General features: G+C 42.9%; 1 protein-coding gene across 1 annotated transcript in view; it reads left to right on the top strand.

Annotated features, from left to right (window-relative positions):
- LOC111959508 (protein eva-1 homolog C) overlaps positions 1-24,711 on the top strand; it is a 104,873-nt gene continuing 80,162 nt past the window's right edge. Inside the window, 1 exon segment of the mRNA XM_023981122.2 lies at positions 1-309. Within this exon segment, the coding sequence (XP_023836890.2) occupies positions 201-309 (109 nt within the window). The 5' untranslated portion in view covers positions 1-200.

A 24,711-nucleotide genomic window follows, 5' to 3' on the forward strand; every position in this document is an offset into this window, starting at 1 on the left:
TCTAAATTTCCAAGTGAATTGCTGCTTGGCTCGAGCTCTCGTTCCTTCTCTCCTCCGAGGAATGATGAGGTGATTCGGAGCACCAACAATGGGACCGAGCAGGTATTGATGCTTGCCACGCAGAACCTAAACTCCAAAGCAACCCTGGACCTTCAGAACGTGGAGGAGAAGTAACTCCAAAACGTGTCGCTGTTTCAAGGATGTTCTTCCCAGATGTGCCTCTCTCAGCCATCAATTACGCGCTCGTGTTGGGAATAACGTGTCTGACGGTCTTCTGCAACTTCACCAAAAGTTCCTCTGAGTTTTCAGGTTGGGAAAGCATGCTTACCCCAGTCTAATTGATGCTGCGTTTGTTTTACCATTGTAGTCTATACTTTGTGTAATACATGCCTTATACTAGTTGTTTTTGGCTAGAACAAGTGAGGGCGATACATTGAGAAAATCCATATTGGGTGGTGTTGGTCAGGTGATAAAGTCGCGGTCATCTGCACAGAAAGTATTTTGGGCTAGGCTACTTTATATTTCAGATTTGCAGAGTGCAGTGCGGATTGTTATTGGTTGTAGTTTTTACTACATGTTTTGTAGTCTATGGGCCCCATTTGGCGTGTTACAACCTGCGGTGCATGTGTTTGCTTCAAATCAAAAAGACTAACGCTTTTAAAGGCACGCAGTAAGATGTAGGCATTTCCATCTACAAGGACCCATGAGCGCCAACATGGGATGTTCATAGGAGCATGTCCAATTGGGTGTCAAAACTAAGAATCATTTTTTTTTTTAGAAATTAAGGCATATATATATGTAATATATATATATATATATATATATATATATATATATATATATATATATATATATATATATATACACACACACACACACACACACACACACACACACACACACACACACAGTGCCTTCGGGAAGTATTCAGACCCCTTGACTTTTTCCACATTTTGTTATGTTACAGCCTTATTCTAAAATGGATTAAATCGTTTCCCCCCCCCCATCAATCTACACACAATACCCCATAATGACAAAGCAAAAACAGGCTTTTAGAAATGTTTGCTACTTTATTACAACAAAAAAACGGAAATAAATCATTTACATAAGTATTCAGACCCTTTAGTCAGTACTTTGTTGAAGCACCTTTGACTGCGATTACAGCATCGCGTCTTCTTGGGTATGACGCTATGAAGCTTGGCACATCTGTATTTGTGTAGTTTATCCCATTCTTCTCTGCAGATCCTCTCAAGCTCTGTCATGTTGGATGGGGAACGTTGCTGCACAGCTATTTTCAGGTCTCTCCAGAGATGTTCGATTGGGTTAAAGTCTGGGCTCTGGCTGGGCCACTCAAGGACATTCAGAGACATGTCCCAAAGCCACACCTGCATTGTCTTGGTTGTGTACTTAGGGTCGTTGTCCTGTTGGAAGGTGAACCTTCGCCCCAGTCTGAGTGCTCTGGAGCAGGTTTTCATCAAGTATCTCTCTGTACTTTGCTCCGTTCATCTCTCCCTCGATCCTGACTAGTCTCCCAGTCCGTGCTGCTGAAAAATATCCCCACAGCATGATAATGCCACGACCATGCTTCATCGTAGCGATGGTGCCAGGCTTTCTCCAGACGTGGCGCTTGGCATCCAGGCCAAAGAGTTCAATCTATGTTTCATCAGACTGAGAGTCTTTAGGTGCCTTTTGGCAAACTCCAAGCCGGTTGTCATGTGCCTTTTACTGAGGAGTGGCTTCCGTCTGGCCACTCTACCATAAAGGCCTGATTGGTGGAGTGTTGCAGAGATGTCCTCTGGAAGCTTCTCCCATCTCCACAGAGGAACTTTAGAGCTCTGTTAGAATGAACATTGGGTTCTTGTTCACCTTCCTGACCAAGGCCCTTCTCCCCTATTTTATATTTTAGATTCTTCAAAGTAGCCACCCTGCCTTGATGACAGCTTTGCACACTCTTGGCATTTTCTCAACCAGCTTCACCTGGAATGCTTTTCCAACAATCTTGAAAGAGTTCCCACATATGCTGAGCACTTGTTGGCTGCTTTTCCTTCACTCTGCGGTCCAACTCATCCCAAACCATCTCAATTGGGTTGAGGCCGGGTGATTGTGGAGGCCAGGTCATATGACCATATGATGCAGCACTCCATCACTCTCCTTCTTGGTCAAATAGCCCTTACACAGCCTGGAGGTGTGTTGGGTTATTGTCCTGTTGAAAAACAAATTATAGTCCCACTAAGTGCAAACCAGATGGGATGGCGTATCGCTGCAGAATGCTGTGGTAGCCATGCTGGTTAAGTTTGCCTTGAATTCTAAATAAATCACTGATAGAGTCACCAGCAAAGCACCATCACACCACCTCCTCCATGCTTCACTGTGGGATCCACACATGCGGCAATCATCTGTTCACCTATTCTGCGTCTCACAAAGACACGGCGGTTGGAATCAAAAATTTGGACTCATCAGACCAATGGACAGATTTCCACTGGTCTAATGTCCATTGCTCGTGTTTCTTTGGCCAAACAAGTGTCTTCTTCTTATTGTTGTCCTTTCATAGTGGTTTCTTTGCAGCAGTTCGACCATGAAGGCCTGATTCACGCAGTCTCTTCTGAAGAGTTGATGTTGAGATGTGTCTGTTAGTTGAACTCTGTGAAGCATTTATTTGGGCTGCAATTTCTGAGGCTGGTAACTCTAATGAACTTATCCTCTGCAGCAGAGGAAACTCTGGGTCTTCCTTTCCTGTGGCGGTCCTCATGAGAGTCAGTTTCATCATAGCGCTTGGTGGTTTTTGCGTCTGCACTTGAAGAAACTTGACGTTTTTTTTCCCGGATTGATTGACCTTCATGTCTTAAAGTAATGATGGACTGTCGTTTCTCTTTGCTTATTTGAGCTGTTCTTGCCATAATATGGACTTGGTCTGTTACCAAATGGGGCTTTCTTCTGTATACCACCCCTACCTTGTCACAACACAACTGATTGGCTCAAACACATTAAGAAGGAAAGAAATTCCACAAATTAACATTTAACAAGGCACACCTGTTAATCGAAATGCATACCAGGTGACTACCTCATGAAGCTGGTTGAGAGAATGCCAAGAGTGGGAAAAGCTGTCATCAAGGCAAAGGGTGACTACTTTAAAGAATCTCAAATATAAAATATATTTTGATTTGTTAAACACTTTGGTTACTACATGATTCCATATGTGTTATTTCATAGTTTCAATTATTCTACAATGTAGAAAATAGTAAAATAAAGAAAACTGACTCTGGAAGCAACGTCAGCACAATAACTTTTCTTCGGGAGCTCCAAGAAAAGGGTTTTCATGGCCGAGCAGCCGCACACAAGCCTAAGATCACCATGCACAATGCCAAGTGTTGGCTGGTGTGGTGTAAAGCTCGCCGCCATTGGACTCTGGAGCAGTGGAAACATGTTCTCTGGAGTGATGAATCACKCTTTACCATCTGGCAGTCCGACGGACGAATTAGGGTTTGGCGGATCCCAGGAGAACGCTACCTACCCCAATGCATAGTGCCAACTGTAAAGTTTGGTGGAGGGGGAATGATGATCTGGGGCTGTTTTTCATGGTTCGGGCTAGGCCCCTTATTTCCAGTGAAGGGAAATCTTAACGCTACAGCATACAATGACATTCTTGACGATTCTGTGCTTCCAACTTTGTGGCAACAGTTTGGGGAAGGCCCTTTCCTGTTTCAGCATGACATGTGCACAAAGCAAGGTCCATATGGAAATGGTTTGTCGAGATCAGTGTGGAAGAACTTGACTGGCCTGCACAGAGCACTGACCTCAACCCCATTGAACACCTTTGGGATGAATTGGAACCAGAGCCATGCCTAATTGCCCAACATCAGTGCCGATCTCACGAATGGTCTTGTGGCTGAATGTAAGCAAGTCCCCGCAGCAATGTTCCAACGTGTAGTGGAAAGCCTTCTCAGAAGAGTGGAGGCTGTTATAGCAACAAAGGTGGGACCAACTCCATATTAATGGCCATGATTTTGGAATGAGATGTTCGACAAGCAGGTGTCCACATACTTTTGGTCATGTAGTGTAGCTATATACTGAACAGTACATTAAAGAAAAGTAGAGTACAGTAGAGCACACTATAGTGGAGTACAGTGTAATGTGCTGTATTGCACTATACTCTACTGTAATGTACTAAACATGTCTAATTTACTGTACTGTACTCTACAGTGATATCCAATCTTGTGACCAACCAAATGTGGTCTTGTTTGGGGGTGGAGCTCATTACAATAATAGCCCGTGTGTAGAATAAAACCCAAATATGCAAACAACACAAAAAAAAGCATATTACTTTGTGTTCCTATTCAGGATAAATCACCATGTAGAGAATGACATTCATATCCATAATTATTAATTTCAGTATAGTACAGATCAGGGACCCATGTTACAATTACGTTACCATAATTATGTTAGAGGATGTAAATTCACTTCACCTACTGTAGTTCAATAACCAAAATAATGTCACGTCCTGGCCATAGAAAGTCTTTATTTTCTATGGTAGAGTAGGTCAGGGCGTGACTAGGGGTTAGTCTAGTTTATATTTTCTATGTGGGGTTCTAGTTTGTTTATTCTATGTTGGTGTTTTAGTATGATTCCCAATTAGAGGCAGCTGTTTATCGTTGTCTCTAATTGGGGATCATACTTAAGTAGCATTTCTTTCACCTGTGGGTTATGGGATATTGTTTTGAGTAGTGCACGGTGCACCGCTGTAGTCACGGTTTGTTGTTTGTTTGTTTTGCTAAGTTTCACTTTATAATAAATTATGTGGAACTCTACGTACGCTGCGCCTTGGTCCGACCATTATTACGAACATTGTGACAAATAAAATTCAAGGTGTTATGTCATAGCTGACACCCAATTATTTCTGCAGGCGTCTTTGAATCTTAATTCGTAGTAGTTATTTTAAGAGATTTTGGRAAATGTGGTTGCATGAAAAACTCAGGGAGATTTTACCCTAATTCTGACATTTTCTGTGTAGCCTAAATTGTTCAAAGCAGTCCTAGATTTGTATGGTTTGTTAAACTTTGAAATCAATGTTTTTTGTTTGGCATACATTTTTTAAGTAAAAAATTGAATTTCCCATGTGCATGCCATGTGCAGAGTGGAGCACCAAAACAAACGTAAACAATGGTGATAATGCGTCCCCATGGCTATTCAAGGAATGACATTTCATAGAGCAACGGCACAATTTATTTTATAGCTAAGTCATTCTTCAAATTCTATGACAACAAAGCCATAAACATTGTTTTTTGTTGTTATGATACGTTATAGAGTTATTTACAGGAAATCTTACACTGTGGCTTTAAACATGCTGAAAGCCTCATGTGCCTTGGTCTGTGTGTCATGGTACTTCTAATACTGTCAAAATAGGGGGTTTAACATCTACCCCGTTGTTTTGCTACTTGTCAATAGCCCACATGCTTTTACTGTTGCCAGTGCCTCGGTATCAGTTATTGTAGGCCTATTTTCATTAGCCTAGTACTCTAACGCACTGACATTTGTAAATAGCACATTTCACTTCCTGATCATGCTTGTAGATAAAGACATGTCAGAATGGTGTTAATGTTTTACTACATAAAAGATTATACTACTACCTCACCCAGTTGGAAATAACCCACATTCTTTGGACTTCCAAGACATGTTGAGAATATTTCAAGAGCATTGACAGATATGGATATATACAGTGGTATTTATGTGAATGTTTCCTTGTTATTTAAAACTGAAGCAGTATTTCTGACAGTTCTATAGGCCTACATGTGTTTCATCTACTTAATATCCTTGCACGTTTTCTTTATTTCTACAGAATAATGCCATGCGATAAAGCACAAGCCCTAACTGTCATGGTCTATTGTAATGAATGGGAAAAGTCTCTCATTTGAGATTGGAGGCTTCAGTGATTCTCTAGCCCCCAGCCTAGACCAGCCCTCTAAGCTGCAGCAGGGCTGTAAGTTTTGTTTACTGTGTCATAAACCAGGAGGAGAGCTTTGTGTCAATGTGAATTGGCTTCTAATGGGTCTCCTAATGGTTGTAAATGAGCAGACAAATGCCTGACTGGGGCCAAGGTGTTAAAGAGCAGATGTGTTAAGTTAATGTGTGCGTTAGTGCCTGTTGCTTAGGCGATTGCTCTGTCATTACCTCTCAAAATGCTGATAACTTCACATTTTGAGTCTGTTCAACTCTATATTGTCCAGAAATAGATTGAGTCAATGGATGGGACTAATGCAACCTCACAGAAAACATGTTACTAAAACCAGTATAGTCTAGATTTAATGTCAGAGCAGTTTTTTATATTTGACCTTTATTTAACTAGGCAAGTCAGTTATGAACAAATTCTTATTTTCAATGACGGCCTACCAGGGAACAGTGGGTTAACTGCCTTGTTCATGGGCAGAATGACAGATTTTTACCTTGTCAGCTCGGGGATTCGATCTTGCAACCTTTCGGTTACTAGTCCAACAATCTAACCACTAGRMTACCTGCCACCCCGGGACAGCCCTTGGAACAGCTTTATGAATATCCTGGGTTAGACTCGATTATCGAAACATTGGGTGGTAGGCAGGAGTTGTTCCTTTAGGCCGGGGATGGGAAAGGAAACGTCATTGTCATATACGTCCCTTCATTCCTGGTTCCTAAACTCTTAAGTTATATTAGGTACAGGGCCGGGGGTTCGGAAACTTGTTTGCTCACCAGGACCACTGCAACCCAACATACCAATGCAAAAACTGCTGACTTGGCCGCATTCAATTCAACGTGAATTAAGAAAAGAATCCTGCTCCCAAATACCATCTCGGGGACTGAAAGACAACTTTAGCAATCAGGCACATTCTTGGCCAACTGGCATCTCCTTGGAGACCAAGGACCAAGCCTTTGATTGACATCTGCCTGCTGAGCTGAGGACAGTGACAGAAGTGGCTGATTTGAGACCCTACATCTGTCAGTGAGAGAAGATGGTCGTCTCTAGGCCTAGCCTACATCTGCAGGGAGGAAAGGCTAGACGTTCTGTCCCTTGGTCTGAAGCTGTAACTCAATTGTAATGAATGGTTTTCTTTCTTGTATAGGGATAGGTTTCCAGTTACTTTTCACCGTTACTCTTAAGCCTATCGTGTCGTCAAGGGTCATAACAGAGAGGAGTTCATTAAGGCTTGAATCCTAATGCGCTTCAGTCAAATGCTTTTTCAAATCTCCCATTGACTTTAATGAACAATTTACGCTTAAGTCCAGTGTATGTGCACTTACAGTTGAAGTCGGAAGTTTACATACACTTAGGTTGGAGTCATTAAAACTCGTTTTTCAACCACTCCACAAATGTCTTGTTAACAAACTATAGTTTTGGCAAGTCGGTTAGGACATCTACTTTGTGCATGACAAGTAATTTTGTTTACAATTGTTTACTGACAGATTATTTCACTGTTTCACAATTCCGTGGGGTCAGAAGTTTACATACACTAAGTTGACTGTGCCTTTAAACAACTTTGAAAATTCCAGAAAATGTTGTCTTGGCTTTAGAAGCTTCTGATAGGCTAATTGACATAATTTGAGTCAATTGGAGGTGTACCTGTGGATGTATTTCAAGGCCTACCTTCAAACTCAGTGCCTCTTTGCTTGACATTATGGGAAAATCAAAAGAAATCAGCCAAGACCTCAGAAAAAAATGTAGACCTCCACAAGTCTGGTTCATCCTTGGGAGTAATTTCCAAACGCCTGAAGGTACCACGTTCATCTGTACAAACAATAGTACGCAAGTATAACACCATGGGACCATGCAGCCATCATACCGCTCAGGAAGGAGAGGCGTTCTGTCTCCTAGAGATGAATGTACTTTGGTGCGAAAAGTGCAAATCAATCCCAGAACAACAGCAAAGGACCTTGTGAAGATGCTGGAGGAAACAGGTAGAAAAGTATCTATATCCACAGTAAAATGAGTCCTATGTCGACATAACCTGAAAGGCCGCTCAGCAAGGAAGAAGCCCATGCTCCAAAACCGCCATAAAAAGCCAGACTACAGTTTGCAACTGCACATGGGGACAAAGATCGTACTTTTTGGAGAAAAAAATAGACAAAAATATAACTGTTTGGCCTAATGACCACCGTTATGTTTGGAGGAAAAGGGGGAGGCTTGCAAGTCGAAGGGTTGGAAGCATCATGTTGTGGAGGTGCTTTGCTGCAGGAGGGACTGGTGCACTTCACAAAATAGATGGCATCATGAGAAGGAAATTATGTCGATATATTGAAGAAACATCAGTCAGGAAGTTAAAGCTTGGTTGCAAATGAGTCTTCCAAATGGACAATGACCCCAAGCATACTTCCAAAGTTGTGGCAAAATGGCTTAAGTACAACAAAGTCAAGGTATTGGAGTGGCTATCACATAGCCCTTACCTCAACTATAGAAAATTTGTGGGCAGAACTGAAAAAGCGTGTGCGAGCAAGGAGGCGTACAAACCTGACTCAGTTACACCAGCTCTGTCAGGAGGAATGGGCCAAATTTCTCCCAACTTATTGTGGGAAGCTTGTGGAAGGCTACCCGAAACGTTTTTACCGAAGTTAAACAATTAAAGGCAATGCTACCAAATACTAATTAAGTGTATGTAAACTTCTGACCCACTGGGAATGTGATGAAAGAAATAAAAGCTGAAATAAATCATTCTCTCCACTATTATTCTGACATCTAACATTCTTAAAATAAAGTGGTGATCCTAACTGACCTAAAAACAGGAATTTTTGTTAGGATTAAATGACAGGAATTGTGGAAAACTATGTTTAAATGTATTTGGCTAAGATGTTTTGGGCTTTGTGTACATATAACCAGTGCATATCAGTGCTAACCAGTGCATTTCCAGTTGTCGAAATGTCACGTCCACTCTTCGAGAAGAGAAACCTAGAAATCATGGCTAAACCAGTGCTGACTGAATGTTATTTTAAATAGTCTGAGTCTATCGCTTTTAATGATTTCATTCACCCTAGATATAAAAACAAATGTCAGTGGCAGGTGATTGAGTTCTCTCTCTCTCTTATCACCTCTATCATTCCAACACACAGCTGCCTGAATGACTAATTAAAAGTGAGGAGTGAGCGCTTCATGTGAAAGACCCCCTTGGCTATGAGCTAGCTCTTTAACTCTAGCAGAGTACTAAAATACCTTTATCTTATCTGATGCTTGGGGAATTAGAATCATCATCATGATAAGTACTTGAATCATAGTGCTTGAAGCCAGGTCCTTCTAACCCAGCAATGCAGAGTTGCCAACAGTGGCATTTTAAAGGGATAGTCCATCCAAATTCCAACTACAGATAGTAAAGGGAACTTTAAAGGCACACAGATACAGTACGGTGCATGTACTACTTAAACAAACATACAGTACATTCATTCACCTTTTTATATGTTTTTGGGAGAACCAGTGTGGCATGAAACCCCAGCTGCAGAAGTATTTCTCCCAATGCTTTTGGTGTCGCCCAGCCCAAAGCATGAAAAAGGGTTGCACCATAGGTCTCTATTATTGACCCACCAGGGTGTTACAGTGAAAACTCTCCCCTCTCTCTCTTTCTGTGTCTCGTAAACCTGTGGCCTAGAGACCCATTTAACCTCAGTCAATGGCTGTTAAAGTGTCACGGGGTCAACAAAGGTCAAACCATCCTAGCTAATGTGTGTGTGTGGCAGGAAGGCTAAACATCCATCTTGCCTTCCTCTGTCTCTCCTCTCTGCTATTGATGTGAGAGTACATAGAGTGGAGAGTTTTGTGTTTTTTTATCGACAATTTCCAAAGGAGGCCACCCAAATCTTAGTGTTTTGTTTTGTTTGGTTGTGTTCCTGTTATTAAATGAGATGTCTGATTTATACAAAGCTTTATTGGTTTCTTTTGTACGTGGATAGGCAGGCAGTAGCAAGAGTTAGCAACAATAGCCCACTTGGAGAGCATGCTAACCTACTGTAACCCCACCAGGGACCTCCATGTCAAACCAGCATGGTCTTCTTTACAAGACAGTCACTCCATTGTTGCTGTGTGTTTACCCCCATTGTTGTCGCGTTAGCTCTGAAATGCTAACTTAGTGAGCGTCTCACACAAAGGCTGACCCTCTTGTGCCGGGGTTGCGTCGGGGACACTTTGTTTGGCTCGGCGAGGGCAGTCGGGCCATGGGTCATACTTGTATTATGAAAATGCTTCTCACACCGCTATCAAAGGTGTCTAGGGTTTTTTACTGGACGGCGTTGAGACAGCGAGACACTTTGGCTTGTATAGTTATTCACTTGGTCTATAAAGGCAGTGTGGCTGGCTGGAGTTGCAGGCACTAAACAGTTTATACTTTAAAACACTGTTTTGCACACGCATTATGGCAATTGCTCTTTAAAAACTATGGCACAACCTAACTTTTAGTGCCTGCTGTTGTCGGACAACAACTAAGCAATCCTATTGTACTGGTTGTCATGGCGACCTTTTCCCTGGTTAAGGAGGTCAGTTCATCTCTCACCTGTGATGGGTTTTGGGTTATCTGCCTAACCCCCAATTATGGAGCACTCTGATGGGGTTAAGAGCCTTTTCACAGCTCTCCCTTCCTGCACACACACACACACACCACAAACACAACACACACACACACACACACACACACACACACACACACACACACACACACACACACCTTCCCTCATCATCCAGCTCTCCTCTCATATCTTAATCCTGCTGATTTTGGAGAGAGCTGGTTAGAGTGAACCAGGCCCCCCTATTTTATTGTGTACCCCCTCCTCCCTCCCACATCCCCCTCCACCCTCCCCCACTCCACTCGCCCCTCCTCCCTCCACCATACCTCCCTCCTCTCCTCCCGTCCTACCTCCCCCTCCATCCCCCATCTGCCCCTCCTACCCAGGGCTTTTGCCTGAGCACTACTGTGTTTCTGTGTCGTGTGTGCCAGGTGAGCTCTGTCAAACAACCCCCCTCCTGCTTGTTTGTCTACAGCGGGCGGAGGCAGGCGGAGGGACGGACGGAGGGAGCAGGCGGAATGGGGGTGGCACAAGGCTGGTATTCTCTTAAGAGAAGAAAAAAACAAAACTTCAAAGTGCCTCACTTTTTGTAAATTATGTTCTATGAAGCCAGATTGTGAAGGACTCCATTCATCCCTCTTGACAGTATGTAACCAAAGTCATAAGACGAAGTGGAGATGGCAGGGAATGCTACATATCAGTGGAGTGTTTTGTAATGTGTGTACCTCACGGTGTTCTCTGTGTAACAGTGTGTCGCTATTACACACAGATCCATGTTTTATATCATCCAGCAGCAGTACGTCATGTAGTATTGACCAGTATCCTGTCAGATAGACAAACACACCACAACACACCACACACACCACACACACACACACACACCACACACACACACACACACACACACACACAACAAACACTTCTATATCTGTGACAATGTGATAGAACACACTAACGTATTGTATGACACTCAATTGTAAGAGTGCGCATTACTCATCTCAGTATGCGAAAATATATGTTTTAAGTATGTGAATTTTCTCAAATCCGAGAGTGTTTAAATCCAGGATTTGTACTCATCTCAGCCCTTCATCTAGTAGAATTAATGCACACTTTTCCACCAATGCATTGGAAGAGTGGGCGGTGAGTGATTGCCCTAGTTCTCTGCAAGTAGCCAAACAACACAATTGAGGCTACTTAATTGGGAAAATGCTGAATAGCAAAGCTTCTGCGGTGGTGTTAAAATGTAGGTTAAGTAGTTTTTTTCCCCTTGAAATAAGTATAAAAATCTTTTTTTAAAGAAATTCTATTTATTTCTTTTTTTTGACATTGAAAAGTTTCTTGTTCACTTGGCCTTCATCAGAGCTTTTAAAGTAAATACTAAACCATCTTTTGATTTGTGAATGTGTCGGCACCGGGGACTCAGGATGGGACTGCGATAATGATGTCATGTTAATCAGGCCTTTTGATTGGAACATATGGATGGTTTTAGTTTTGAGGGCTTATGGTCTTAGCATCATTCTGATCTCGCTTCCAATATCACTGCTTTAGTTTATTACGTGTCTCGTCCCAATGATCACTGCTTTACGTTCGTTCAGATGATACGGCTTGTTTTATTACGTTGTCTCCCAATGATCACTGCTTTAGTTTATTACGTTGTCGTTCCCAATGATCACTGCTTTAGTTTATTACGTTGTCGTTCCAATGATCCACTGCTTTAGTTTATTACGTTGTCGTTCCCAATGATCACTGCTTTAGTTTATTACGTTGTCGTTCCCCATGATCACTGCTTAGTTTAGTAGGTTGTCGTTCCCAATGATCACTGCTTTAGTTTATTACGTTGTCGTTCCAATGATCACTGCTTTAGTTTGTATGTTGTCGTTCCCAATGATCACTGCTTTAGTTTAGGTAGTGTCGTCTCCCAATATCACTGCTTTAGTTTATACGTTGTCTTCCCAATGATCACTGCTTTAAGTTTAGTACGTTGTCGTTCCCAATGATCACTGCTTTAGTTATTACGTTGTCTTCCCAATGATCACTGCTTTAGTTTAGTATGTTGTCGTTCCCAATGATCACTGCTTTAGTTTTAGTACGTTGTCGTTCCCAATGATCACTGCTTTAGTTTAGTACGTTGTCGTTCCCAATGATCACTGCTTTAGTTTAGTATGTTGTCGTTCCCAATGATCACTGCTTTAGTTATTATGTTTTCGTTCCCAATGATCACTGCTTTAGTTAGTACGTTGTCTTCCCAATGATCACTGCTTTAGTTTAGTAGTTGTCGTTCCCAATGATCACTGCTTTTAGTTTAGATATGTTGTCGATTCCCAGTGATCATGCGTTTTTCTGTGCGATAGCCTTTTGTTTGAACATTTTTGAACAGTTTTGGTGTCTGTACTAGGCTATTTGATATGTTACAGCACTTTGGTTTCACTAATAAATATGTTAAATGGAACAAATGATCTGTTTCATATGTGAAGGCTTTTAAATAGGATCGATGGGCTATATGGGTTAACAATTATAGTTGAATGTGATAGTCTGCCTATCAGCCTGAGTAGGCCTTAACTCCATTAGGTTGAATGTGATAGTCTGACTAAACAGCCTGAGTAGCCGTATAACTTCCATTAGGTTGAATTGATAGTCTGCTATACCAGCCTGGTAGGCTTTAACTCCATTAGGTTGAATGTGATAGTTGCTAAACCAGCCTGAGTAAGGCCTATAACTCCATTAGGTTGAATGTGATAGTCTGCCTATAACCAGAGCCTGGTAGCCATACTTATGTAGGTTGAATGTGATAGTCTGCTATAACCAGCCTGGGTAGAGGCCTATATAACTCCATTAGTTGAATGTGATAGTCTGGCTATAACCAGCCTGAGTAGGTCTATAACTCCATTAGGTTGAATGTGATAGTCTGCGATAACCCAGCCTGAGTGGTATATAGACTCACTAGGTGAGGTTGAATTGGATGAATGTGATAGTCTGCCTATAACCAGCCTGAAGTAGCCTATAACTCCATTAGGTTGAATGTGATAGGTCTGCCTATAACCAGCCTGAGTAGGTCTCTGTAACTCCACTTAGTAAGTTGAATGTGAAGTTCTGACTATAACCAGCCTGAGTGTAGATCAGCTAGGTATCAGTTTTTTAAAGTGGTGAGTAGTACACTATAACCAGCCTGAGAGCCTATAACTCCATAGGTTGAGTGATAGTTCTGCCTATAACCAGCCTGAGTAGGTCTGTACTCCATTAGTTGAATGTGATAGTCTGCTATGCCTGAGTAGGCCTATAACGGTCTGTAACTCCATTAGGTTGAATGTGATAGTCTGCCTATAAGGCCTATAAATGAGCTATTTTCAGGCTGGATAATGTGATGCATGTCTGTTGAATTTGTAAAAATCCACCCACACTCGGCCCCGCCCCAGCCAATTAGGAGTAGCTACTACGTTGCAGCCGTGTACTGCATACTTTTTACTAAACAGTACCTGCTAAATACTATGAGATGATGAGTACATACTATGTTTAAGTTTGTAGTACACTAGTAGGTGTATTTGGACATGGCCAGTGTGCATCCTCTCTAACACTTGGCACTTGTGTGTGTGTTTACCTGTGTGTGTGGGAGGGTGAAGCCAAACTTGTTAACACCCTTACCTATCTCCTATACCCCACATCGAGAGTGTGGCTCCTGTGGAAACAGAGAGCTGTACTGGCGACGAGAGATGCCTGGGTGTGTTGTTTACAGAAGGAAACACCTCCCCATGTGAGGTCAACATGGGGGGAATTATCTGGGCTGTGTTCATTAGGACACACTGTTACAAAACGCTTCGCGCAAAAAAAAAGAGCATTTTCCTATTGGACAAGGTCAGGTTGGACAAACCCCTGTTTTCTACTATTTGGTGCATAATGAACATGACCCAGTTTCAATCAAGGCAGATATTTCAGGGCCTTTTTCAGGATAGAGTTATGACAAATGTAATTTATCAGACTGTCTATAATACTGCTGTCAAAATGAGTTAATATTTTGGCTACATTTAGTCTCTTTTTTTTCTTTTTTTTGTGCGTTACTTTCGTGTGGAAATTGGCCTAAATTGTGCTCTGAGAAGTAGCCTGCAGTCTTGATATGATTAGGCTACTTTTGCATTGGCTTTTTCAAGTCTCTGCAAATTGCCTATAAAACTGTCTGTAATCCAGTCAAACAGCAGCGTTGGTTGGCCACGTTGCCAAGAGATGTGAGGGGAAGGGAACACATTCTGAGTGAGATAATAATGCCTGTTACATGACTAGAGATGTGAAGGGAAGGGAACACATTCTGAGTGAGATAATAATTGCCTGTTACATGACTAGAGATGTGTGGAAGGAACACATTCTGAGTGAGATAATAATGCCTGTTACATGACTAGAGATGTGAAGGAAAGGGAACACATTCTGAGTGAGATAATAATGCCTGTTAAATGACTAGAGATGTGAAGGGAAGGGAACACATTCTGAGTGAGATAATAATGCCTGTTACATGACTAGAGATGTGAAGGGAAGGAACACATTCTGAGTGAGATAATAATGCCTGTTACATGACTAGAGATGTGAAGGGAAGGGAACACATCCTGAGTGAGATAATAATGCTGTTACATGACTAGAGATGTGAAGGGAAGGGAACACATCTGAGTGAGATAATAATGCCTGTTACAATGACTAGAGATGTGAAGGAAGGAACACATTTCTGAGTGAGATAATAATGCCTGTTACATGACTAGAGATGTGAAGGGAAGGGAACACATTCTGAGTGAGATAATAATGCCTGTTACATGACTAGAGATGTGAAGGGAAGGGAACCATCCTATCTGAGTGAGATAATAATGCCTGTTACATGACTAGAGATGTGAAGGGAAGGGGAACAACATCTCTGAGTGAGATAATAATGCCTGTTACATGACTAGAGATGTGAAGGGAAGGGAACACATTCGAGTGAAGATAATAATGCCTGTTACATGACTAGAGATGTGAAGGGAAGGGAACACATTCTGAGTGAGATAATAATGCCTGTTACATGACTAGAGATGTGAAGGAAGGGAACACATCCTGAGTGAGATAATAATGCCTGTTACATGACTAGAGATGTGAAGGGAAGGGAACACATTCTGAGTGAGATAATAAATGCCTGTACATGACTAGAGATGTGAAGGAAGGGAAACAACATTCTTGAGTGAGATAATAATGCCTGTTAACATGACTAGAGATTGATGAAGGGAAGGGAACACATCCTGAGTGAGATAATAATGCCTTGTACATGACTAGAATGTGAAGGGAAGGGAACACATTCCTGAGTGAGATAATAATGCCTGTTACATGACTAGAGATGTGAAGGGAAGGGAAACACATCCTGAGTGAGATAATAATGCCTGTTACCATGACTAGAGATGTGAAGGGAAGGGAACACATCCTGAGTGAGATAATAATGCCTGTTACATGACTAGAGATGTGAAGGGAAGGGAACACATTCTGAGTGAGATAATAATGCCTGTACATGACTAGAGATGTGAAGGGAAGGGAACACATTCTGAGTGAGATAAATAATGCCTGTTAACATGGACTTAACGAGATGTGAAGGGCAAGCGAACACATCCTGAGTGAGATAATAATGCCTGTTACATGACTAGAGATGTGAAGGGAAGGGAACACATTCTGAGTGAGATAATAATGCCTGTTACATGATTTGGCCGCTGCCGCGGTTGTAATTAAATCATGAAATATGAAGACAAAAAGCAACTCTGTAGCTGTGGCACCCATGGCTCACAAACCCCCAGAGACGTGCCAATTAGGCAATCTGAATTTTATAATCATCCCCTTTTTAAAGAGGACGCTTCTCCACCAGAGTCTAACCCACAACCAACAAACCCAGAGAGCTTGAACGTCATATGATAACTCACTAATAACAGATAAACCATGGCATGTTGGATCCCAGAAATCCCAACACAAACATAGAGGGAATGTGTAAATCCTGACGGAAGTTGACTCCTAATGAGGGTAATGACTGTCTCGAACAAGGCCTGCATTAAACAGTCATCCCCCACAACCAACCCAGGGCTGAAACTTCATTTTATAATCATTATTTTGCATAGGGATGGCTTTTTATCCTTAAAAACCCTCCCTTAACCACCCAATCAGATCCCTAGTTGGAGGGTGTTACAGTAATAACATGCGGTAATGACTGTTATGGTGGTGAACTTCATTCCCGAAACGTTTAACCCCTGAACCAGCCAGTCTAATCTAGGCGGCGCAGGTGTGTTGGAGCTTGCCCCTTCTGGCATGGGGGTTAGATGAGGAGCCCCAAAGCAAACACACAGAGGATTCCTAAGTGACACCTCTGCACTGCTGCGCCGGCTGGAATCTGAATGCAACGTCAATGAAACGGATCAGTTTAACACCCTTGTCTTTCTCTGTTGAACTCCTGATCAACGCGCAGACTCAGATGGACAGACTCAGATGGACAGACTCAGATGGACAGACTCAGATGGACAGACTCAGATGGACAGTCAGTCAAAGACAGATTTGTCTAAACATTCGCTGAAAATAAGGGAATTAGGATTTCAGTCAGTTCTCATTTTGGTTTGCGGTTAGGCAACATTCATCAAGTAAATTCCAGTTCCATTGTCTGAAAGCGGTCGGGAAGCTCTAGACACTATGAAACACAAATCAAACGTTCAAGAAATGATGAAGAGGGATGGCCCAGGCTTGCTTCTACAGGTAGGGAGTGGGGGGACACAATCACTACTCAGATTGTATTGCAGCATCGCTGGCTTTGCTCAGACTTTACTGAGAATAATACGTTATCGTCATCGATGTTTCCAGACGGTGCTATTGAGAGTTATTATGGTCGGAGATGTAGCTGGAGACGGGTGGGTGTGTCTGTGTACATCAACGATTATCTCCTCCCCGTCCACCCCACTTACGTGTGGCTATCAAATTATCCCTCTCAACACTGCCACCCCTCCCCACCACCCCTCGCTCCTGCGCTGAGGGAATGTCAGCCACGCTTTGATGCCCCCCCCCCCCCTCACTCTCTCACTCTTCCCTTGCTTCCTGGTTTCTGATTATGTTTCCTTGTGAAGAGCTGTCGACGCGTCTGTTCCAATACAGCCCTTTACAAGTTCTTATCCATCCCTTCATCCATCCATCTCTCTCTCTCTCGTTCCCCTTATCCCCCTCTTCTCATTTTATGATGTGTTTACGGGAGACGATACAAGCACAGTCAGGGTGGAACAAGATATTTGAAGGCCCATTAGAGGTATGGCAGGAGGAGGAGAAGAGCGGGCGGAGGGATAGAAAGAGCGACAGGTTGAAAGAAAGTGATGTAGAGAGAGAGAGGAAAGGTAGAGTAGTGCGGGGTGCAGTGGTGCTGGGACCAGCTGAAACAAGGAGCCATTGTGTAGCCCCTGGTTCAGACTGACAGTCTGCATTACGGCATGCCACAGCAGAGCCCTCAAAGCCATACTGGTCTGCTGCTGCTCAGCCTCCCTGGGCCCGGGGCAACCTCACGTAAGCTCAGATGGAGGGAAGGGAAGAGGGGGATGAAAGAATGAAGGGAACAGAAAGGAAGGGAGCTCTGCAGACGATTGATTGTTTTGGCAACCTCAGGTAAGCTCAGACTGAGGGAGGAGAAGTGAGAGAGGGAGAAATAATGAAAAGAGAGAGCGGGTGTGGTAAGATGAGGAAGTGACAGAGGAGGAGGGGGAGAGAAACCAAAAGAAGAGATGAAGCTGGTTTGGTGAGAGAAGGAGAGGAGGTAGAAGAGATGAAGCTGGTTTGGTGAGAGGAGGATAGGAGGTAGAAGAGATGAAGCTGGTTTGGTGAGAGGGGGTAGAAGAGATTAAGCTGGTTTGGTGAGAGAAGGAGAGGAGATAGAAGAGATGAAGCTGGTTTGGTGAGAGGAGGATAGGAGGTAGAAGAGATGAAGCTGGTTTGGTGAGAGAAGGAGAGGAGGTAGAAGAGATGAGAAATCAGGATAGAGGGAGTTAGCAAGAAGGGAGTCTGCAGTGAGAAGAGGAAGGAAGGAAGAGAGAGGAGAAGGACAGAAAAAAAGGAAGTTCCCACTCCTGTCTGTCTGTCTAGTGAGCTGAACCATAAGAGACTCTTAGTGGCTAGCTGTTCCATCAGGCCTTAGGTCTATTAGGATCTTCTTGGTTAAGTCCTATTGGACAAGCTTCCCTCAGTCCCTGTTCTTTCAACCCACAGAGGTGCTAGTCTGCCCCTCAACCTGTGGTTCACTCCTCTGTGAACAGACCCTTGGATAAGCCTGTTAATTCCCAGGCAAAGCTCTCCCTTTCAGGGCCCACCCACTCCCCCATTTTGTTATGGGAATTCCTCCTCCTTTTCTCCTCCCTGTCTTCCCCGCCTGGGCTTTTGAACCTCCTGAAAAGGTATGTGGTGTGACTGTTAATGCATTAAATTGATGAATGGTGACTGTCAGGGAAAGGGCGTGGGTGTGTGTGGGTGTGCTAGAGTCAGAGGGCAGCCGAATGGATATTCCCCCCCCCCACATCTCAGAGTGAAAGTGTCCTCTTGCTGACCTCTGCTGACCTACAGGGGTCAGGGGGACAGGCACGCGCTAGCCGAGAGGGCAGTGGCACCCCTTTGGAAGCTAAGCTGTAAGGAGCCTCTAGCATGCTGAGAGAGAGAGGGCTTTACAGATACCTCAAGCCCCAACAGATATTAAAGGCATAAACTTGAGGCTGAATGACAATCTCCAGATTGTTTCTTTAAAGATGACCTACAGAGCCCCATGAGAGACGTAGAGAGCAGGCTCACAGGTGGACATTCTCTCATTGTCTCAAGCTTGCACACAAAGCCCGCCCACACAGATGCCCACACAGATGCCCACACAGATGCCCACACAGATATGTGATTCTAATGGCGCAGTAGGTTAGAGCAGGTGCTGGTATAACAGGGCATTCTGTTCTGCCTCGAGCGGAGCTACAACTCGCAACCTTCTACACAACAACAAGTACACTCAATGCCAACCACCAACCGAGCAAGAGATTACTACTGGTCTGTCGCTCATGATTGGCTTCAGATCTCATTGAAGTTGATGTCTCCAGGTAACTGGGTAAGTTTCACATCCTCCACACTGGAAAGACGAGAGTTTGTCGGTTAAATTCCTGCATGGGCTACGTGGAGGCTACTGGTAATGTGTCAATGTCTATAGTTGTGTAAATGACTTTGGATAAAAACGTTTACTACTGGACCATAGTTGACCACACACTAAAGCGGTGCTCGCCAAACCTGTTCCTGGAGAGCTACCCTCCTGAGATTCCCTAAAAACACTCCACTTCCATACAGCTACTACTTTTTCATAGCAGGTTAGGAGAACTTACACAGCAGGTTAGGATAATTAATGTAGCAGGTTAGGATAATTAGGTTAAGAAGGACAGTTCAATCTAGTACATGCTTAACTGAATGAACAACAAAGACGGAATGCAAATGACATTTTTAAATAGTTTGGGGAATGTCCTCATCTCATGGAAGATTCTCGGAGCCAGATGATGTGATGGCAGGTAGCCCTGTGCAGGGGCGGGGAGGCCACGTTGTTATTGCTTCTACTGCTGATTGCAGCTTTAAGGTTATTATAGCTGGTGGTTTTGGGGAGGTTGAAAACTGTTGCTGAAAAACAGCAATTGAGAGAACATGGATAAGTTGACATATAAATATATACAGAGATTTGCACCCATTGGTTGAGAGAGAAGGTGATAATTACAAGAGTGAGCCCATGTGTTAAACAGCAAGAGCAGGGAATGTGCATTATTATGCTGTGCTTATAGGCTATAAGGTTAATAAGTGAATGACATTCCACACATGGCTAATAGGAAAGAGGAGAACAAACAAGACGTTATGCTGATGATGATGATACGTTTGTATTCTTTCCCACTATGCCCCTAGAATACGAAACAGAGAATTATGCTATGCTTACTCGAGGAAATAAAACAATGACAACTTGATATTATTCATCTCCAGCACCACCCCAACATTGACACACAGAGCCTTCAGAAAGTATTCTTACCCCTGATTCCACATTTGTTGTGTTACAGCCTGGATTCAACATGTATAACATTTGAGTTTTTTCTCACTCATCTACACACAATACCCCATAATAAAAAATGAAGACCTGCTTTGAGAAAGTTTTGCGAATTAAATCGAATTAAATCCAGAAATATATATAAGTATTCACAGCCCTGAGTCAATACTTTTGTAGAAGCACCTTTGGCGGCGATTACAAGTGCTCAGCATGTGTGGGGACTCCTTCAAGACTGTTGGAAAAGCCTTCCAGATGAAGCTGGTTGAGAGAATGCCAAGAGTGTGCAAAGCTGTCACCAAGGCCAAGGGTGGCTACTTTGAAGAATCTTTTTGGTTACTACATGATTCCATAGGTGTTATTACATAGTTTTGATGTCTTCACTATTATGCTACAATGTAGAAAATAGTAAAAATAAAGAAAAACCCTTGAATGAGTAGGTGTATCCAAACTTTTGACTKGTACTGTATGTTGATGTTGGAGTGGTGCTGGAGACTATGAATATAAAGCAGATTTGTATTTTACTTATTGTAAATGTTTTATTTAAAAGAGCATTCAGACCAGCCTTCCTGATTTGAACATTCTGACATATATTCCCTGAGGATGAGCTCTTTCTCTTCTCTCTCAGGTCTTGCTTTGTGGGCGACTTCCTGGCGCTATACTAAGCTGGTGTCAGTCTCTATAAGTCATAACACACAGCCTAGCTATATAAACGCCTGGAGGGACTGTCACAATCGGATCTACAGTATAGGCTACTCAAAATGACATGGACAAATACATAGCCCTCTGTTTAGTCAATCTGGGGATGGGGACATGGAGTTCCCAACCTCTGTGCCGTAAACCAGTATCTGTCCGTAGAGAGTTTACTACCGGGCCATCTTCCATTTCTGGCTACCTACAGTAGGGGATAGGAGTCTTGGGTTGGGGTAGAGGTGTATGCCTAGATGCCAGGGAGGGTTGCTGTGTTTGGGGAAATGTTCTAGACTGCCGGAGTGTCTCTGGGAAACAGTTGGAACAGTCAGGCCGGTGTTGTTGTTTGTCTCTAGACTAGACTGTGTTTATGGCTTCAGCTGTCCTCAGACTCAGTCAGGCTCCACTCTCCCTTACAGGGAAGGACAGGAGGGGCAAAAGGGCACGGGAGTTCCACTACAACCATTACATAAAAAATTGTCGGATAACCAGAAAATAGATTTCAGTTGTCAGAATTGACAGGTAAAAAATCACAATGTCAAACAATTACTCCGATCAGAATTCTCTCTCTAATGTCTGATCTAGGCCAATAGCCGAAGCCGAAGTGTTTTTTATAGCGGGGACTCGGGTGTCTCGTTGTAGAAGCCCAAATGTTTTTTGTTTTTTTTCATTTGATATGAATATAACTTGTMCTATTAAGCCACTTCCAGTGTAATGTAGATTTCTTCTGCCGCACTATTTCATTCTTTTTATTTTTCCTTTATTTAACTAGGCAAGTCAGTTGAGAACAAACTCTTATTTACAATGACGGCTTACCCCGGCCAAACCCTAACCAAACCCTTGAGTAGCCTATACTGTAGATCCGATTGTGACGCTGGGCCAATTGTGCGCCGCCCTATGGGACTCTCAATCACAGCCGGTTGTGATACAGCCTGGAATCAAACCAGGGTCTGTAGTGACGCCTCTATCACTGAGATGCAGTGCCTTAGACCGCTGCGCCACTCGGGAGCCCCCATGATCAAACAATGAATGAATCTAACAGACTTCTAGGTTGTTTCAGAAAGTTTGAAGTTGTTTTTGAATAATCCCAAAAACATGGGAGGCCTAAGGTAATAATGAGAGAGAAGAAACAATAGGGGCTGCAGGTAGCCTAGCGGGTTAGAGTGTTGTGCCAGTAACCGAAAGGGTGCTGGTTGGAATCCCTGAGCCGACTAGCTGGAAACATCTGCTGCTGTGCCCTTGAGCAAGGCATGTAACCCTAATTGCTCCTGTAAGTCGCTCTGGATAAGAGTGTCTGCTAAAATGTAAAAGCAAGATATAAAAATCGAATGAGAAATTTTAACAAACCTTMTAGTTGAGCAAAGCATTATAAGACAGAAATGATGCAGGCATCTGAGGCCAGCAAAAAAATCCTTCCTTGTTGTAGCGAACCAAATGACCAAAAGCCTAATCCTACTAACTGAAGTATCATAAAGACAAATTCATATTATGAAGAGTATTTTCCAAACTATTCTAACAGTGCTTAATGTCCTAAAGTTGCAGCTTTAAAATGGAAATATGAACGTTTCCATCTATGCTATTCTCATTCACAGATTTATTTTGAATTGACAAATATTTCAGGCCACAAGAAGTAAAATTTAGCAAGCAATACCAAGATGTAGAGGAGTGAAAAGAACACTGAGGCTATAGCTGAGGAAAGTTTATGAAAGAAATGCATAGTTGGCCTAGACCTATTGCCATGTTACTCTAGCAATGTGCAACTGACCTACAGCACATATAGTAGCCTAGGCCTCATAAGAGAGGAGGAGGAGGAAAACATGTCAATCAGTGTATAAAGATCCAGTTGAGGACAGCAGAGTTGCTCTGCAGCCCATGATGATTTACACCCCATCACAAGACACAAAGCCAGCGAGGCTCGTTGACTGTGTCACTCCCTCCATCTGCGGTCTTTGAGAGAGAGAGAGAGAGAGGTTCCCTTCATTCACTCTTTAATCTGTAACCGTTCACATTCCCACATATCTCCCTAATTCACTTGTTTGTACAGTATATACAGGCTAAGTAAGCTCTGATTACCGGACTGTAAAAGGGAAATCGTGGTTTCACCCCTGATACCGGACTGTAAAAGGGAAATCGTGGTTTCACCCCTGATACCGGACTGTAAAAGGGAAATCGTGGTTTCACCCCTGATACCGGACTGTAAAAGGGAAATTGTGGTTTCACCCATTTGGAGACACAGGAAAATGCTTTGGAAGAACCCAGGAGGGACTTGGGAGGGCAAAGCAGTAACTCTCTCACACACACACTCACTCACTCACCAGTGAGTAGGCGGGTTGCCTGGATCGTGTGTGGCCCTTACTGGAGGTTTAGTGTACAAGCAAGGCTCAGGGTCTGCCATACTGAACTATAGTCCACTTTTTCAGTTATTAATGCCATGCAAGGTTCAACCTCATGTGAGTAAGCCCCCTCAGCTGATCCCCACACATATCTGTGGGTGGATGGGAGGGATGTGTGCGTGCGACAGAAATAACTGTGTGTGCACATGGTGGAATCAGGAGTGGATTGGAGGGTGGGCGTAAGCCAACCCAAGTCAACACCCCTCCCTCGTGAGCTAGAACCATTGATTCTGTCACTATACACATAAACACAAACTAACACACACACACATTATTGGTGGCTGTCTTGTGTCAATGAAACCATGAGATCAGCCTCAGGAACTGTAAAAAACTAATCCAGAATGTGGCCACTCTGGCCACGGAGGAACTAGCCTCACTAGTGTATAGTAAGTAGTAGTAGTAGTAGAAATAACAGCAGTAACAGTAGTAGTAGTAGAAATAACAGCAGTAACAGTAGTAGTAGAAATAGCAGCAGTAACAGTAGTAGTAGAAATAGCAGCAGTAACAGTAGTAGTAGAAATAGCAGCAGTAACAGTAGTAGTAGTAGAAATAACAGCAGTAACAGTAGTAGTAGAAATANCAGCAGTAACAGTAGTAGTAGAAATAGCAGCAGTAACAGTAGTAGTAGAAATAACAGCAGTAACAGTAGTAGTAGAAATAACAGCAGTAACAGTAGTAGTAGAAATAGCAGCAGTTACAGTAGTAGTAGCAGTAGTTGCATTGTCTATATGTACAGGGCCATTGAATGTATTAATTATCACATATAATTTGTGATAAACAACATAATTCCATCCTATTGAAATGAATGTGAATGTAGAGTCTCTCTGATATTCTGGTCTGTTGGAGTCCCATGTTATCTCCCCCTCCACACACTTCATGAACCTGTCAGCCTGTCTATGTTTAGATAACCTAAACCAATACACTCCTACTTAATCACACAGGAGTGTAGTTTACCTAACCTTACACTTAGTGCTGGAGGGGATAGCAGTGCATGGGGAGTTATGACCACAGTATGATTCAGGAGCTTTTCAGGCCAGACATGGGTCTATTTCATTTCTGCAAAATGTAGCAAAA

This window comes from Salvelinus sp. IW2-2015, linkage group LG36 (genome assembly GCF_002910315.2).
Source record: "Salvelinus sp. IW2-2015 linkage group LG36, ASM291031v2, whole genome shotgun sequence".
Classification (NCBI taxonomy): Eukaryota; Metazoa; Chordata; class Actinopteri; order Salmoniformes; family Salmonidae; genus Salvelinus; species Salvelinus sp. IW2-2015.